Here is a 15371-nt window from a genome sequence, read left to right as displayed (position 1 = left end):
TGTACCTGTGTGTTTAATGTGCTGTGTAACTGTAAACAGCTGGCGGTGGATGGTGTTTTGAAGCGAGGTGAGTTCGACGAGCAGAAGATCGCTGTGATGGGAGGCTCTCACGGTGGATTCCTGGCTTGTCATCTGATTGGACAGTATCCTGAGTTTTACAAGGCGTGTGTGGCACGAAATCCCGTCACGAATCTGGCCTCCATGATCGGCAGCACAGACATTCCAGACTGGTAAAGTGACGTCAACCTTCGAGTTCAGATCAGATTTAATGTGTTTATGTAAAAGCGCTGCAATTGTTGTCAGTCATTGCCTCCTAAAAGAAAGAATCGATCCTGAACTGAAACGAGTCATCAATAATTCTGACAGTGGGTTTGTAACTAAATAGCATATTGTCCGCCTCTCGTCCTGATTGGCTGAACAGTGTCTCTTAGCCCCGCCCTCACTAACTGTTGTTAATGCCCGCCTCTGGTCCTGATTGGCTGTGCAGTGTCTCTTAGCCCCGCCCTCACTCACTGTAGTTAATGCCCGCCTCTGGTCCTGATTGGCTGTGCAGTGTCTCTTAGCCTCGCCCTAACTAACTGTTGTTATTGCCCGCCTCTGGTCCTGATTGGCTGTGCAGTGTCTCTTAGCCCCGCCCTCACTAACTGTTGTTAATGCCCGCTTCTGGTCCTGATTGGCTGAGCAGCGGCTCTTAGCCCCACCCTCACTCACTGTAGTTAATTAGCATAACACTCGCCTCTGGTCCTGATTGGCTGAGCAGCGTCTCTTAGCCCCGCCCTCACTCACTGTAGTTAATTAGCATAACGCTCGCCTCTGGTCCTGATTGGCTGAGCAGCGGCTCTCAGCCCCGCCCTCACTCACTGTAGTTAATTAGCATAACGCTCGCCTCTGGTCCTGATTGGCTGAGCAGTGGCTCTCAACCCCGCCCTCACTCACTGTAGTTAATTAGCATAACACTCGCCTCTGGTCCTGATTGGCTGAGCAGCGGCTCTCAGCCCCACCCTCACTCACTGTAGTTAATTAGCATAAGCGTTGGTTGGTGGAGTTTTCTGTTTTCTGCTGATATTGAGACGCTTAAACCCACGCCATCGTTACTGTTCCTATCACTGTGTGTCAAGAGCTGAGATTCAGATAGGATAACGAGCGCTTGCTTTCTGACCAATCACAGCAGAGCAGCCCTCAGAGAGGCGGGGCTTAGAGAGCCTGACTCCTGATGGAGGGTTTGACCTCAGACCTGTTGGAGGAGACGCCAACACAACTAAGAACCTTTATTGCAATACAGTTAATATTATTATTTTTTTTTTTTTTCCTAAATGTATTTTTTTTTCTTTCTTTTGATTGAAATAAGGCTAATGTACTGTGATATTGACCTGATGATTCTGGGTGTGTTTGTGTTCAGGTGTATGGTGGAAGCTGGATATGAATATAACACAGATATTCAAACTGAACCTGCTACTCTGGAGCAAATGTTGAACAAGTCCCCCATAAAACACGTGAGCAAGGTGAGCGTATGGCATGTTTATTAGGGGCCGAGCACTGACGGTGTGTAAGCTCCTGTTGGAATCCTTGGCATTCCTTTTATTCTTCTTCTTCTTCCGCGTCTGAGTCTATGGCAGCCCATGAAACCACTTGCAGGAAAGTTGTGAAATTTGGCGCACACATAGAGGACAATCTGAAATGTCACCAGTGCAAATTTGGAGTCTCAGTTCCTCTAGCGCCACCAACTGTCCAATGTTGCACTTACATTAATGCTAATAACTCTTGATCCGTAAGTGATAGAAACAAAACTCTTTTTTCCTCTGATTCCTTGGCTCAGGACGATTGGTTATTTTCTTCCAGCATGTTCAAAATGGTGGAACAGTTATCCATTTCCACCATATCAATGATTAAAATTTTCACGCCATTTTGAATTTTCTGAAAAAACTAGTGAAACAACCTCGAACTCCTCCTCTGCCGTTACTCAGATTCTCATAAAGATTTAACCAGATCATCTTCAGACCACGCAGACAAAACGTTATGGAATTCAGGTTGATTCGTAAAACTGTTCTCGAATAACGCACGAACGAATTCGACAAAGTGCCTGCCAAAATGAGCGTGAGGCTGTATCTCCGCAACGCTTTATCATATTCTGACCAAACTTAGTACAGGTTATCAACCGTATAAATGCTCAACACCGCTGTATTCTGCGTCAAAGGGACACGCGCTCAGATATAAACAAGCCCAACGTGCGTTTGCACATGACTGAACCGGTGAAGGAGACGCGCTGCTGAAGTGCCGCTCAGTGACAGCAGAGGGCGCTGATGAACTGCAGAATGCAGCGGTTACCCCGGAAACCAGCAAACAAACAAAAACCGCGTGTAGTTTTTAAAACAGCCATTCGTTTTTGTAATCTCAATGTTGTTCATCACAGCACCAAATACTTAATACTTAAAGACTTAATAGGCTATTTATTTTCAAATTTAAACATTTTTATGTTTTAATCTGGACTACAACCCTAATAATTAGAACTGTTCTAATTATTTGTTATTGTTCAGTATAACTTTGAGATACGACTTCATTAGTTAACATGTTAATTCATTATTACCAAACTGACAATGAAAAATACTTATAAAGAATTAATCATTCTATGTCAATTTCTTAGTTACTTTTTAATAACATTAAAATCAAAATCAAAATAACTTTTAATGGACCTAAGATGAAACTAACAATGATCAGTATTTCTTAACTAACATTAATAAAAACATTATACTTTCTGTACCAAATGTAGCTATTGCTCAATCTTAGTTAATGCATTAAATAATGAGACCTTATTGTAATTTGTAAGCGTACCTGTTGTTCATAGCCTAATTCTTTTGCACTTTAATCTGTTTGAAATTGTACTTTTACAGCTCTGAAAAAAATCAAGAGACCACATAACACTGATTTCTCAATGATGGGTCTCTTAATTTTTTCCAGATCTGTATATATTTTTGGTGCATTATTGTATTTAAACATTCAGTTATTTTTGTTCTTACAAAAATAGTTCTTAAAGCTGTTATGCTATGGCAACACTTTTTTTTTTGCAACTTATTTAAATATTGTGATAAAATCGTATATCGTGATAAAACGTCATCAATTAATCGCAGCATGAAAAATTGATATCGGCACATGCCTACCTGCAGCGTTTCGGCACAGTGCCACCTACTGCTCCGGAGATACAAAAAAATCTCTCGTGAGATTCGGGGCGGCATGTTGAGTTGAATGATACCATTTTGGGCGTCGGCCATTTTGTAGTTTTATAGTATAATTTTGTAGTAAAATGCTGTATTTTATGAACACATTAGCGCATCATTACAAAACTCAGTATGAGTCATCGGCTCGATGCCATGAATTAGCCTGAGAAGTTTTGAGCCAGTGCCACCTAGTGGTAAAATCAGATATTCACATGCTTATTTATTTTATTAATTATTTTACGGGAGTCATGTCCTTAAATTCCTGGATCCTTGCCAGTTCCAAACATGCTAGGTTTCGCCTTATGGTGTGTTCAACGTTGTTGCGAATATCTTTAACACCGTCTGATCGAAACCAAACCACTGTAGGAAAATCAAAATCACAGCGGGTTGACTACATGCTAATGGCTAAATGTCAAAATTTTGATAGTAAGTGGCAAAACTCGTTTTGGGTTATTTTTTTATATGCTCATCAATACAAATGTCTATAACTCATAAATGAAAGATATTTTTACCAAATTTGACATGTGTATGTAAGGGGACACTACACAGAAAGAGGTGGGACTGCGCCAATTGGTGGCACTGTAATTTAACAAAACATGAAATGGATTCTGTTGTGCTTGGGCCTGATAATTGCTGCTTGCAGCTATATTTTTTTTTTAACTTCTTAACGTTGCATAAAGCTGAACAAACTCTGAGTTTCAGAGCAGGTTTAGAGTTGACAAATCCAGATAAATCCAACCTGGTTTAGATCAAGTTCGACTGTTTCTCAAACTTTCTCTGTCAACTCAGGTTTAACCCAGAGTTAGCAAATAACTCTGAAGCACCTGAAAGTGACACGTGCAGCAAACAGCCAATCACAGCGTCCGTTGAGGACACCTCTCTTCTGAAGATTGAGAGATCGTTCTGAAAATTATCATGAAATAAAATGAGTTTACAAGGCAGAAATAAACACTTTAGTTTGAGAAGGCAGATGAAAGATGATCTGACTATGTCAATGCATGATGTGAATCAAAGAAATATGCGTAATAATTATAGTTTCACAAAGAGCTCAAATTAATACACGCTGTTTGGCTACTTGTCAATTAATATAATATTTATATGAACATATTATATGAATTCAAAGGGATTATAATTCATATAATTAATAATTAGCACCAAAAGATGCAAAATAACATTTCTAAAGTTTTGACGAGAGATACAGGGGGTGTGGCTTTATTGCATCTTTACTTGCAGCTGATTGGTCCAGTTTGGGTTTGCGATCTCTAAAGGCCCTTTCACACCGGATGCATAACGAAAAAGCGAAACGAATAAGCGAATATAATGTCAAAATATAAACATGCAAATATTTCATGTCAAAATCATTCACATCAGCGGTGACACGAATTTGCTACGTTTCAGAGCTCCAACATCCAAAACATTCACAGAGACAGCTGAGAAAACACGGACACTTCCTCATTCAGTGAAGACGAGCTTTTCATTTTATTTAAAGGACCGAGAGGAAGGTTTTGGGAGCAGCCAGTCTTAAAGAACAGAGTCTGAAGGGGAGGATGCTAATCTCTACAGGAGCTAAAGCTTCATCATGACCGCTTCTGCACTTACTTTCCAAAGTCTGTGGGACAACTTGAGGAGCTCATCCTGAGACGGCAGAGCATCTGACGAGACTAACACACACTTCAGGAACCAATCGAGCCGCAGCAGATGTTTCCAGTCGAGTCACAATGTGAACATTTCAGTGCCACAGACGTACTGATGGCAACACGCTCACTTTCCATAATCACGGACACAATGTTTAGAAAAAAGTCAACAATTTATAAAAGGTTAAGTAAGTTATTGCTGTCTGTAGCAAACTCAGCTTTAACTAGACCTACAGCTGTAATCTCATGAGAAGCGCCACACCGGGCGAAGGTTAAAGTTGAGTGAATAGCTCGTGACATCAACTGGACATTTCGTTTCCTTGTATGTGATTGGTTGAAGCCGTTTTTGTCGCCGCTAGAATAAAAAAAAATCGGCATCGAAACGAAAAAATAAATGGTGTTTTTCCGCCGCAGCACATTCGCGTTCAGTGTGGAAGCGCTCTACACACACAGCTGATCAAAAAATCAAACCATTGCGCGAATTATTCGCACTCTAAAATCGTGTCCAGTGTGAAAGGGCCTTAACCCAGAATAAATGCTGTGTGGTGATGAACACCGCTAAAAACCAGTCCACCTTCTAGAGCCCAAAAAAACAGAGTTTGCTCAAACTAATCTCGAACTTACCTGGATAACTGAAACCAGCTTTGAGGAACAGGCCACTGGTTTTTCTGGCTCAAGAGGGTAAAATTCTGTCCACTTTACTTAAACATATCTAATGTTGTCTCCACCTAATTGAATTGTGTTCAATCACTGAAGTTTACTTAATTATTTTGTGTTAAAACTACATGAAATATTTGTGCTGACATAACTAACTGGGCAGTGGATCTGTAGTTCCCAGCATGCTTTGCGAGGGCCTACATTAGGAGAGTAAATTCAGGGATTAAAGTGTTATTTTATGTGTTTTTCAGTAAAGGGAAAGATGTTGTTAGTTTGTGTTAGTGTTTAATGTTCAGTTATGTTAGACATTGAGGAGTTTCTGTAATTTTGGGGTTACCATTATGTAGAAGAGTGGCTGTGTTTAGGCTGTGGGCACAAATTCATTGGAATTAAATTTGAGTTTGTCCAGTGAGTTATTTTTGCATCTTATTTCTAAAAATATGCGTGTTATTTGAAAGTTTTAAAGCTAAACTGATAAATGTGTTCACCTTTGTTCCTCAGGTAAAAGCCCCAGTTCTTCTGATGTTGGGTGAAGATGATAAGCGTGTTCCCAGTAAGCAGGGCATTGAGTACTACAGAGCCCTGAAAGCGCTGCAGGTTCCAGTGAGGTGAGTACGGCCACAGACGGGCTTTCCTTTGGGGATCCTTTCTAGAGTTATTCCGATACGAGTATCACAAATATTAACGATACCACAACAAATTGTGGCATCGGTATCGACGAGTACTTGAAAAATACTCGATCCGATAGCGTAATTCATAAACAAGACCTAACGTTAGTTATTATGACGACCGCTAACTTTAGCTAACCACTGCACGGTTCTTCTTCGCTGCCCAGAATGCATTGCAAACACAGGAAGTTGTGCTGTTACAAATTAAACGTACAGAAATAGACAGAATATATTAGGCTACTGTTGTAGCCTAAAGTAGATTCAGCGTCTCTATGTAATAATAATACGCTCCTATTACAAATAGTATGCCTAGATGGTTGCTTGTTTTTCGCTTGGTTTGTTTAGAGATTGATTAATACATCATTTTTTATATTCCTAGATTTATTTGTTGCACTGTTTTTATACAGTATTGTAAAACTAAAATACCCTTTTCCGTTTGTGGTGTTAGATTTGAAGTTCTTTAATGCTTAAGGGTGCGTTCACACTTGTAGTTCGGTTCGTTTGGTCCGGACCAAAAAACAAAAACAGAACATATAGTCCTGGTCCGCTTAGCGTTCACACTGGCATTTATAACAGCGACCCTAAAGTTAGCGAACTGGTCGGCTTATATGACGTAGGAGCTGCTTACCGAACATTCAGAACAATGCTGTGTGCTGATTAAACGCCATCATTTAATGCGTGTACATGTGGCATTATTTACCCGCTGAGAACTCATGAAGAGCTCATAAAATGTTCAAAACATTGGAAACAGCTCCAGGATTCCCTCCGTTGTGCAGAAAAGAGACGGCCGTTCTGTCGTCTGTACCGTCACATGAGCAACACTGCAGGTCCTTTGATGAGAAGAGCCAGGTTTGCTTTTTGTGCGTTTTTTGTAGCATTTTTGAAGCATGCTCGTCGGACCAAATATTAATGAGGCACTTCCTCGTTGTTTCACGTTTGGCCTCTAACGGCCGGTTTTTGCTTCGTTCACATGTCTTTGGTCCGTGTGGCGTTCATATATCAATCGAACCGCACCAGAGTTTGTTGGGAAGCGGACCGAGACCCATCTTTATATGGTCCGCTTGTTTGGTGCGCTCCAGGGTTCAGATGGCAGTGTTCACGTGTTCAAATGAACCGCACTAAACGAGCAATCGCGCCAGGGTTTGTTTTAATCCAACCAAACATGACAAGTGTGAACGCAGCCTAAGAAAAATAAATAATATTAAGGCCCTTTCACACTGGACCCGATTTTGGCGTGCAAATAATTCGTGCAGGGATGTGATTTTTCCGGATTAATCCGGAATTCCGGATTTTCCGACCTGAAAATGTGACCTACGTAAATCATGCAGATCTGTAAAAAAAAAATGGCGGGGGCGGGGGCGGGGGGGGGGGAATTGGTGGTTTGACCGTCATCTTACAGCCGTCACCATGGTAACCCGGGTCGAAACCACGATCGCGGGATGGGCAACAAGGACTGTATCGTGACAAGAACATCGCCGGATCGGATGATCTGGGTATACTATTGCTTGTGTCTATATATAACCTATAAGTTACTAATTTGACTTTGTTGTCGATTGATTAGATGATCGATTTTGATTGATTTTCCACTATGGCAGGATGTTTAAGCTGCATTTAACATTAACTTGACAGCTAACATTACTTGTATTTGCTAGCACTAGCTATATATGCAAACAGCGCGCTTTTCGGCGCCCCCCGCTTTTTTCACGTCAGTTTGGGTGACAAAGTCATCTGAAGCCATTCGATAACTTAACCCTTAAATGCATGACTGTTTCGCCAAACATTCTTACATATTGGGGACCCGGTTCTATAACTTATTTAACATGGATAACGTTAGACCTCTACCTGTCGCGATAATATATAAAACTCCTGATGTTAGAGTAACAGCTACAGAAGAATAAAATAAAACCTATTTCTTTACCTTTTGGAGCTTGGAAGGGTTCAGTTTGAGCAGATGTTTAATACCATCATCATGACCTCGTCAGAGCTCGTTTACCAGTATATTCAGCATCTGCCTCATATTCGCCATCTCACGCATATTCTCCAACTCATTTTCAACGTCTTCAAAATCAATATTTTGCTCACTGACAGCTTCTTGACCACATCCATCATCAAGAGACAGTGACACTAACATATGATTGTGTTTAGTACTTGCTCTCTGCAGTAAATCACTGAGTGATTTCAAGTTTTGCAGATTATAATTATTATTGTTTCGTTTTCTGTCAGAGGTAACTATGAGTGAAACGTCACTTCATCATTGTGTGTCAGACATCGCCACCTTGTGGAATAAATGTGAATTGCACCCCCATTTCGTCATTATAGATTAATTTATCATGCCAGGCGCAAATTCCAAAAGAAACGTGTAGAGGCTCTAAAAAAGCTTTCTACAAAGGCTAAAGAGTCATAGAAAAATTGAGGCCCTCTTTTGACATGAAAATGTGCATCTTGCACATTTAGCTATTTAAATTGGGTAAAAATGCATCCACCAAATAATAAGTTATTTTTCATACTGTACAAAAAAGTTATTACAATAAAATGTATTTTTTTGTTCAAATAAGTTGTTATGGGTCCTGCTTTACTGTCCGTATTGATCCGCCACCAGTTTGTGCGGCGCGGCGGGGGGTGGGGTTGGTCTATATTATAAAATATGGTATATTTTCCTGCTTTTTTGTCCTTAGCCAATCACATGCCTGTTCGTGCGATGTTTTTTTCTTTCCATCAGCTGTGTGTGTAATGAGCGCTTCCACACCGAACGCGAATGTGCTGAGGCGAAAAAACGACATTTATTTTTTTCGTTTCGATGTCGATTTTTTTTTTTACTCTAGCGGCGACAAAAACGGCTTTAACCAATCACATACAAGGAAGCAAAGGTGACAAAATGTCCAGTTGATGTCACAAGCTATTCAGTCAACTTTAACCTTTGCCAGGCACTGCATTTCTCATGAGATTACAACCGTAAGCTGTACAGCTGCAGCTGTGTTTGCCCACTGCATGATACAGACAGCAATAACTTAACTTATAAGTTAGTATAATAACTTATGTTATTACCTTTTATAAATAGTTGATTTTTTTCTAAACCTTGTGTCTGCGATTATAGAAAGTGAGCGTGTTGCCATCAGTACGTCTGTGGCACTGAAATGTTCACATTGTGACTCGACTGGAAACATCTGCTGCGGCTCGATTGGTTCCTGAAGTGTGTGTTAGTCTCGTCAGATGCTCTGCCGTCTCAGGATGAGCTCCTCAAGTTGTCCCACAGACTTTAGAAAGTAAGTGCAGAAGCGGTCATGATGAAGCTTTAGCTCCTGTAGAGATTAGCATCCTCCCCTTCAGACTCTGTTCTTTAAGACTGGCTGCTCCCAAAACCTTCTTCTCGGTCCTTTAAATAAAATGAAAAGCTCGTCTTCACTGAATGAGGAAGTGTCCGTGTTTTCTCAGCTGTCTCTGTGAATGTTTTGGATGTTGGAGCTCTGAAACGTCGCAAATTTGTGTCGCAGCTGATGTGAATGGTTTTGACGCGAAATATTCGCATGCGAAATATTTGCTTTTTCGTTACGCGTCCGGTGTGAAAGGACCTTTACTGTCAAATGCATGTCAGATAATAAAATACCGTAATAAATACAGTAGTTCGCTGTCTGTATTTGTTCATGTATTATTAAGGGATTTATGATTATAATTCTAGCGGTTCATTCTAATCGTTTCTCTGATTATTGGCTCATATGTCCACAGATTGCTGTGGTATCCAGGAAATAATCACGCTTTGTCCAAAGTTGACGCAGAATCGGATGGGTTCGTAAACGCCGCTCTCTGGGTTACCCAACACCTTTCTCTGTGATGTCACTTCCTCTGCATAATCAGCTCTTGCCCCTTTGTTCATTGAAAACCGCTGCATTGTCATATTAAGGCATTATATTGGTGCTTTTCTCTTGAATTGATTCAGAATCTGCATCTATTTGAAGCAAAAGCACTTGATGATGTTCACTGGTATATTGTGTGATATTTGAAGAAATTGAAATGATACGGTGCCATAAGTGTGTTTTAAATAATCCAATCTAATTTACACTGACAATTCTTACTGCTCTTTAAAATGGGTTTATTTTTCAGGTTTTGGCAAATTGTATTTGTGCGAAGCTCATTTTCTGAAGTTCTGTTTTTTTGTAATATGGTTGCTTTCTGGGATATGTACTAAACGGCATTATTTTCAATAAAATGCTCTGAGTGACTTTCTGTAAGGCTGATTTTAAGCTTTTTCCATTACGTGGTCCAAACCTCACCCCTTCTGCTCTCTTTTCACAATATTGGGTCATTCTGAGTCAAATCATCCAAATTTAGGAAACTTCCCCGGCTCAAATTTTTGATTTTGTTAATATTTTGTTTTCTATAGAAAGACAAACATAAATAGTGATTAAAGCCAAAATGGCATTCATGGATGTATATTGACTGACTAATCCACTGTTTGTAGAGGAGGGTCAAAATGACAATGAGAACAATGAGATCTGGAGCCAAACTACAGGAGTGTAAAAATGACTTTATAAAGATGGCAGCTTCATTATTTTATTCTCACACAGAGATTAGCAGATCTATTAGTGAAATCTGTTGACTTTATCAATCTGTGTGTCATTATATGCCAACGGTGAGCGCTCAAACATGGGGAAAAAGCACTTCTTGTGTTTTATTTCCTCAAGTTTGCGAGCCTGCAACTCTAGAAGTATTAAAGATATCTTAATATCCTTTTAGATTCTGGTTTTCAACAAACTGTCCTTTTGGTTTCTTCATTTTAAAGACCCTCGATGGTTCACTCCCAGAGCCTCAATGCAGCTCCATCAGTAAACTGGTCAATTTCTCTGGTCAAAACCTTGAAAAACAATAATTATGGCTCTCAGACAGGGCTGTTCTATGCAGTTGAGGTGATACATTTCTAGTTTTAACATTTATTTGTTCTTCAGATATTCCTCTTTAATTATAAAGAGTATCAGTTGTGTTCAAACTGACCCACATTTGGTCACATTTGTCGACTACTGAACTCACTGGTTTTCTCATGGAACCACTTTAAGATCTCCAAATCTCTGGGATTGAACCATCAAGGGTCTTTAAAATGAAGAATCAAAAAGGAAAGTTTGTAAAGACAACGAATCTAAAAGGATATTATCACATCTTAATAATTCTGGAGTTAGAGGCATGCAAACTTGAGACAAAAAACACAGCAGAAGTGCTTTTCCCCATGTTTGAGCGCTCAACGTTGGCATATAATGAAACACAGATTGATAAAGTCAACAGATTTCACTAATAGATCTGCTAATCTCTGAAAGTCGTTTGTACACTCCTGTAGTTTGGCTCCAGATCTCAGGTGAACATTGTCCTTTTGACCTTCCGCTACAAAACTGGATTACTCAATAATAAATACAGTCTTGTTCAAAATAATAGCAGTACAATCTGACTAACCAGAATAATCAAGGTTTTTAGTATATTTTTTATTGCTACGTGGCAAACAAGTTACCAGTAGGTTCAGTAGATTCTCAGAAAACAAACGAGACCCAGCATTCATGATATGCACGCTCTTAAGGCTGTGCAATTGGGCAATTAGTTGAATTAGTTGAAAGGGGTGTGTTCAAAAAAATAGCAGTGTGGCATTCAATCACTGAGGTCATCAATTTTGTGAAGAAACAGGTGTGAATCAGGTGGCCCCTATTTAAGGATGAAGTCAACACTTGTTGAACATGCATTTGAAAGCTGAGGAAAATGGGTCGTTCAAGACATTGTTCAGAAGAACAGCGTACTTTGATTAAAAAGTTGATTAGAGAGGGGAAAACCTATAAAGAGGTGCAAAAAATGATAGGCTGTTCAGCTAAAATGATCTCCAATGCCTTAAAATGGAGAGCAAAACCAGAGAGACGTGGAAGAAAACGGAAGACAACCATCAAAATGGATAGAAGAATAACCAGAATGGCAAAGGCTCAGCCAATGATCACCTCCAGGATGATCAAAGACAGTCTGGAGTTACCTGTAAGTACTGTGACAGTTAGAAGACGTCTGTGTGAAGCTAATCTATTTTCAAGAATCCCCCGCAAAGTCCCTCTGTTAAAAAAAAGGCATGTGCAGAAGAGGTTACAATTTGCCAAAGAACACATCAACTGGCCTAAAGAGAAATGGAGGAACATTTTGTGGACTGATGAGAGTAAAATTGTTCTTTTTGGGTCCAAGGGCCACAGGCAGTTTGTGAGACGACCCCCAAACTCTGAATTCAAGCCACAGTACACAGTGAAGACAGTGAAGCATGGAGGTGCAAGCATCATGATATGGGCATGTTTCTCCTACTATGGTGTTGGGCCTATTTATCGCATACCAGGGATCATGGATCAGTTTGCATATGTTAAAATACTTGAAGAGGTCATGTTGCCCTATGCTGAAGAGGACATGCCCTTGAAACGGTTGTTTCAACAAGACAATGACCCAAAACACACTAGTAAACGGGCAAAGTCTTGGTTCCAAACCAACAAAATTAATGTTATGGAGTGGCCAGCCCAATCTCCAGACCTTAATCCAATTGAGAACTTGTGGGGTGATATCAAAAATGCTGTTTCTGAAGCAAAACCAAGAAATGTGAATGAATTGTGGAATGTTGTTAAAGAATCATGGAGTGGAATAACAGCTGAGAGGTGCCACAAGTTGGTTGACTCCATGCCACACAGATGTCAAGCAGTTTTAAAAAACTGTGGTCATACAACTAAATATTAGTTTAGTGATTCACAGGATTGCTAAATCCCAGGAAAAAAAAATGTTTGTACAAAATAGTTTTGAGTTTGTACAGTCAAAGGTAGACACTGCTATTTTTTTGAACACACCCCTTTCAACTAATTGCCCAATTGCACAGCCTTAAGAGCGTGCATATCATGAATGCTGGGTCTCATTTGTTTTCTGAGAATCTACTGAACCTACTGGTAACTTGTTTGCCACGTAGCAATAAAAAATATACTAAAAACCTTGATTATTCTGGTTAGTCACATTGTACTGCTATTATTTTGAACAAGACTGTATATACATTTCTGATATTTAAAATTTTAATATTTCATCACTATTTATGTTTGTCTTTCTACAGAAAAAATTATTAACAAAATCTACAATTTGAAATCTGGTTGAGTCGACACGGAATAACTTTATATTCATTTGTTCAAAAGTGTGGTGTGTATGCGTCATCAATATCAGTTTAGAGCTAGATAACAGCTCAAATGCAAATATTAATGGACTATAGCCCTGGCAGCCCAGTACTTTCTACTCCCTGACTGTTTGTTACGAACTCCATCTCTTATTTTCAGTAGCTATTTTTAAACCAAGAATAACTAATATTACTTCCATCACATGCTTTGCCACTTCTGAACATCTGTTCCCCGACTGCGTGTGATTGACTGTCAGTTACTGCAGACCTTTCTTTCACTTCCATGAAAAGGTGAACGCTTTTAACAGACCCACACTCAGACCCAGGGCTTCTGCTTTCTTTGCTTCCCTGTGTGAATGTGTTGTGGAGTTGAGAGATTTGGATTGCAACCCACTGGTAAGTGATTTTCTGTTTTAAATATGTTTCAAGTGACGGAGAAGGTTTATCTTGACAGCTTGTTTTCATAAAAAATTAAATGTCATTGCGACTTATCTCTCAATTCTGAGAAAAGTCATCAGAATTGCAAGATATAAAGTCAGAATTGTGTGATATAAAGTCAGAATTGTGTGATATAAAGTCAGAATTGTGTGATATAAAGTCAGAATTGTGTGATATAAAGTCAGAATTGTGAGATATAAAGTCAGAATTGAGAGAAATAAAGTCAGAATTGAGAGAAATAAAGTCAGAATTGAGAGAAATAAAGTCAGAATTGAGAGAAATAAAGTCAGAATTGAGTGATATAAAGTCAGAATTGCGAGATATAAAGTCAGAATTGCGAGATATAAAGTCAGAATTGCGTGATATAAAGTCAGAATTTAGTGATATAAAGTCAGAACTGCGAGATATAAAGTCAGAATTGAGAGAAATAAAGTCAGAATTGACAGATATAAAGTCAGAATTGACAGATATAAAGTCAGAATTGAGAGATATAAAGTCAGAATTGAGTGATATAAAGTCAGAATTGCGTGATATAAAGTCAGAATTGCGTGATATAAAGTCAGAATTGAGAGATATAAAGTCAGAATTGCGAGATATAAAGTCAGAATTGCGTGATATAAAGTCAGAATTTAGTGATATAAAGTCAGAACTGCGAGATATAAAGTCAGAATTGAGAGAAATAAAGTCAGAATTGACAGATATAAAGTCAGAATTGACAGATATAAAGTCAGAATTGTGAGATATAAAGTCAGAACTGCGAGATATAAAGTCAGAATTGACAGATATAAAGTCAGAATTGACAGATATAAAGTCAGAATTGACAGATATAAAGTCGGAATTGAGAGATATAAAGTCGGAATTGAGAGATATAAAGTCAGAATTGAGAGAAATAAAGTCAGAATTGAGAGAAATAAAGTCAGAATTGAGAGAAATAAAGTCAGAATTTAGAGAAATAAAGTCAGAATTGAGTGATATAAAGTCAGAATTGCGAGATATAAAGTCAGAATTGCGAGATATATAGTCAGAATTGCGAGATATAAAGTCAGAATTGCGTGATATAAAGTCAGAATTTAGTGATATAAAGTCAGAACTGCGAGATATAAAGTCAGAATTGAGAGAAATAAAGTCAGAATTGACAGATATAAAGTCAGAATTGACAGATATAAAGTCAGAATTGAGAGATATAAAGTCAGAATTGAGTGATATAAAGTCAGAATTGCGTGATATAAAGTCAGAATTGCGTGATATAAAGTCAGAATTGAGAGATATAAAGTCAGAATTGCGAGATATAAAGTCAGAATTGCGTGATATAAAGTCAGAATTTAGTGATATAAAGTCAGAACTGCGAGATATAAAGTCAGAATTGAGAGAAATAAAGTCAGAATTGACAGATATAAAGTCAGAATTGACAGATATAAAGTCAGAATTGTGAGATATAAAGTCAGAACTGCGAGATATAAAGTCAGAATTGACAGATATAAAGTCAGAATTGACAGATATAAAGTCAGAATTGACAGATATAAAGTCGGAATTGAGAGATATAAAGTCGGAATTGAGAGATATAAAGTCAGGATTGAGTGATATAAAGTCAGAATTGAGTGATATAAAGTCAGAA

At 38.8% G+C, this 15371-nt stretch overlaps 1 protein-coding gene across 1 annotated transcript in view; it reads left to right on the top strand.

Moving 5' to 3' along the window:
• LOC137038382 (acylamino-acid-releasing enzyme-like) overlaps positions 1 to 10392 on the top strand; it is a 47218-nt gene extending 36826 nt beyond the window's left edge. The window contains exons 20-23 of the mRNA XM_067412886.1: positions 40 to 230; positions 1400 to 1502; positions 6005 to 6111; positions 9895 to 10392. Coding sequence (XP_067268987.1) covers positions 40 to 230; positions 1400 to 1502; positions 6005 to 6111; positions 9895 to 10000 — 507 coding nt within the window. The 3' untranslated portion in view covers positions 10001 to 10392. The remainder of the gene's footprint in view (positions 1 to 39; positions 231 to 1399; positions 1503 to 6004; positions 6112 to 9894) is intronic.
• The last annotated feature ends 4979 nt before the right edge of the window (positions 10393 to 15371 follow it).

Source organism: Pseudorasbora parva, chromosome 13, assembly GCF_024679245.1.
Source record: "Pseudorasbora parva isolate DD20220531a chromosome 13, ASM2467924v1, whole genome shotgun sequence".
Taxonomy (NCBI): domain Eukaryota; kingdom Metazoa; phylum Chordata; class Actinopteri; order Cypriniformes; family Gobionidae; genus Pseudorasbora; species Pseudorasbora parva.
The sequence above is the reverse complement of the archived record's forward strand: the minus strand, read 5'-3'. Positions and strand labels throughout refer to the sequence as shown.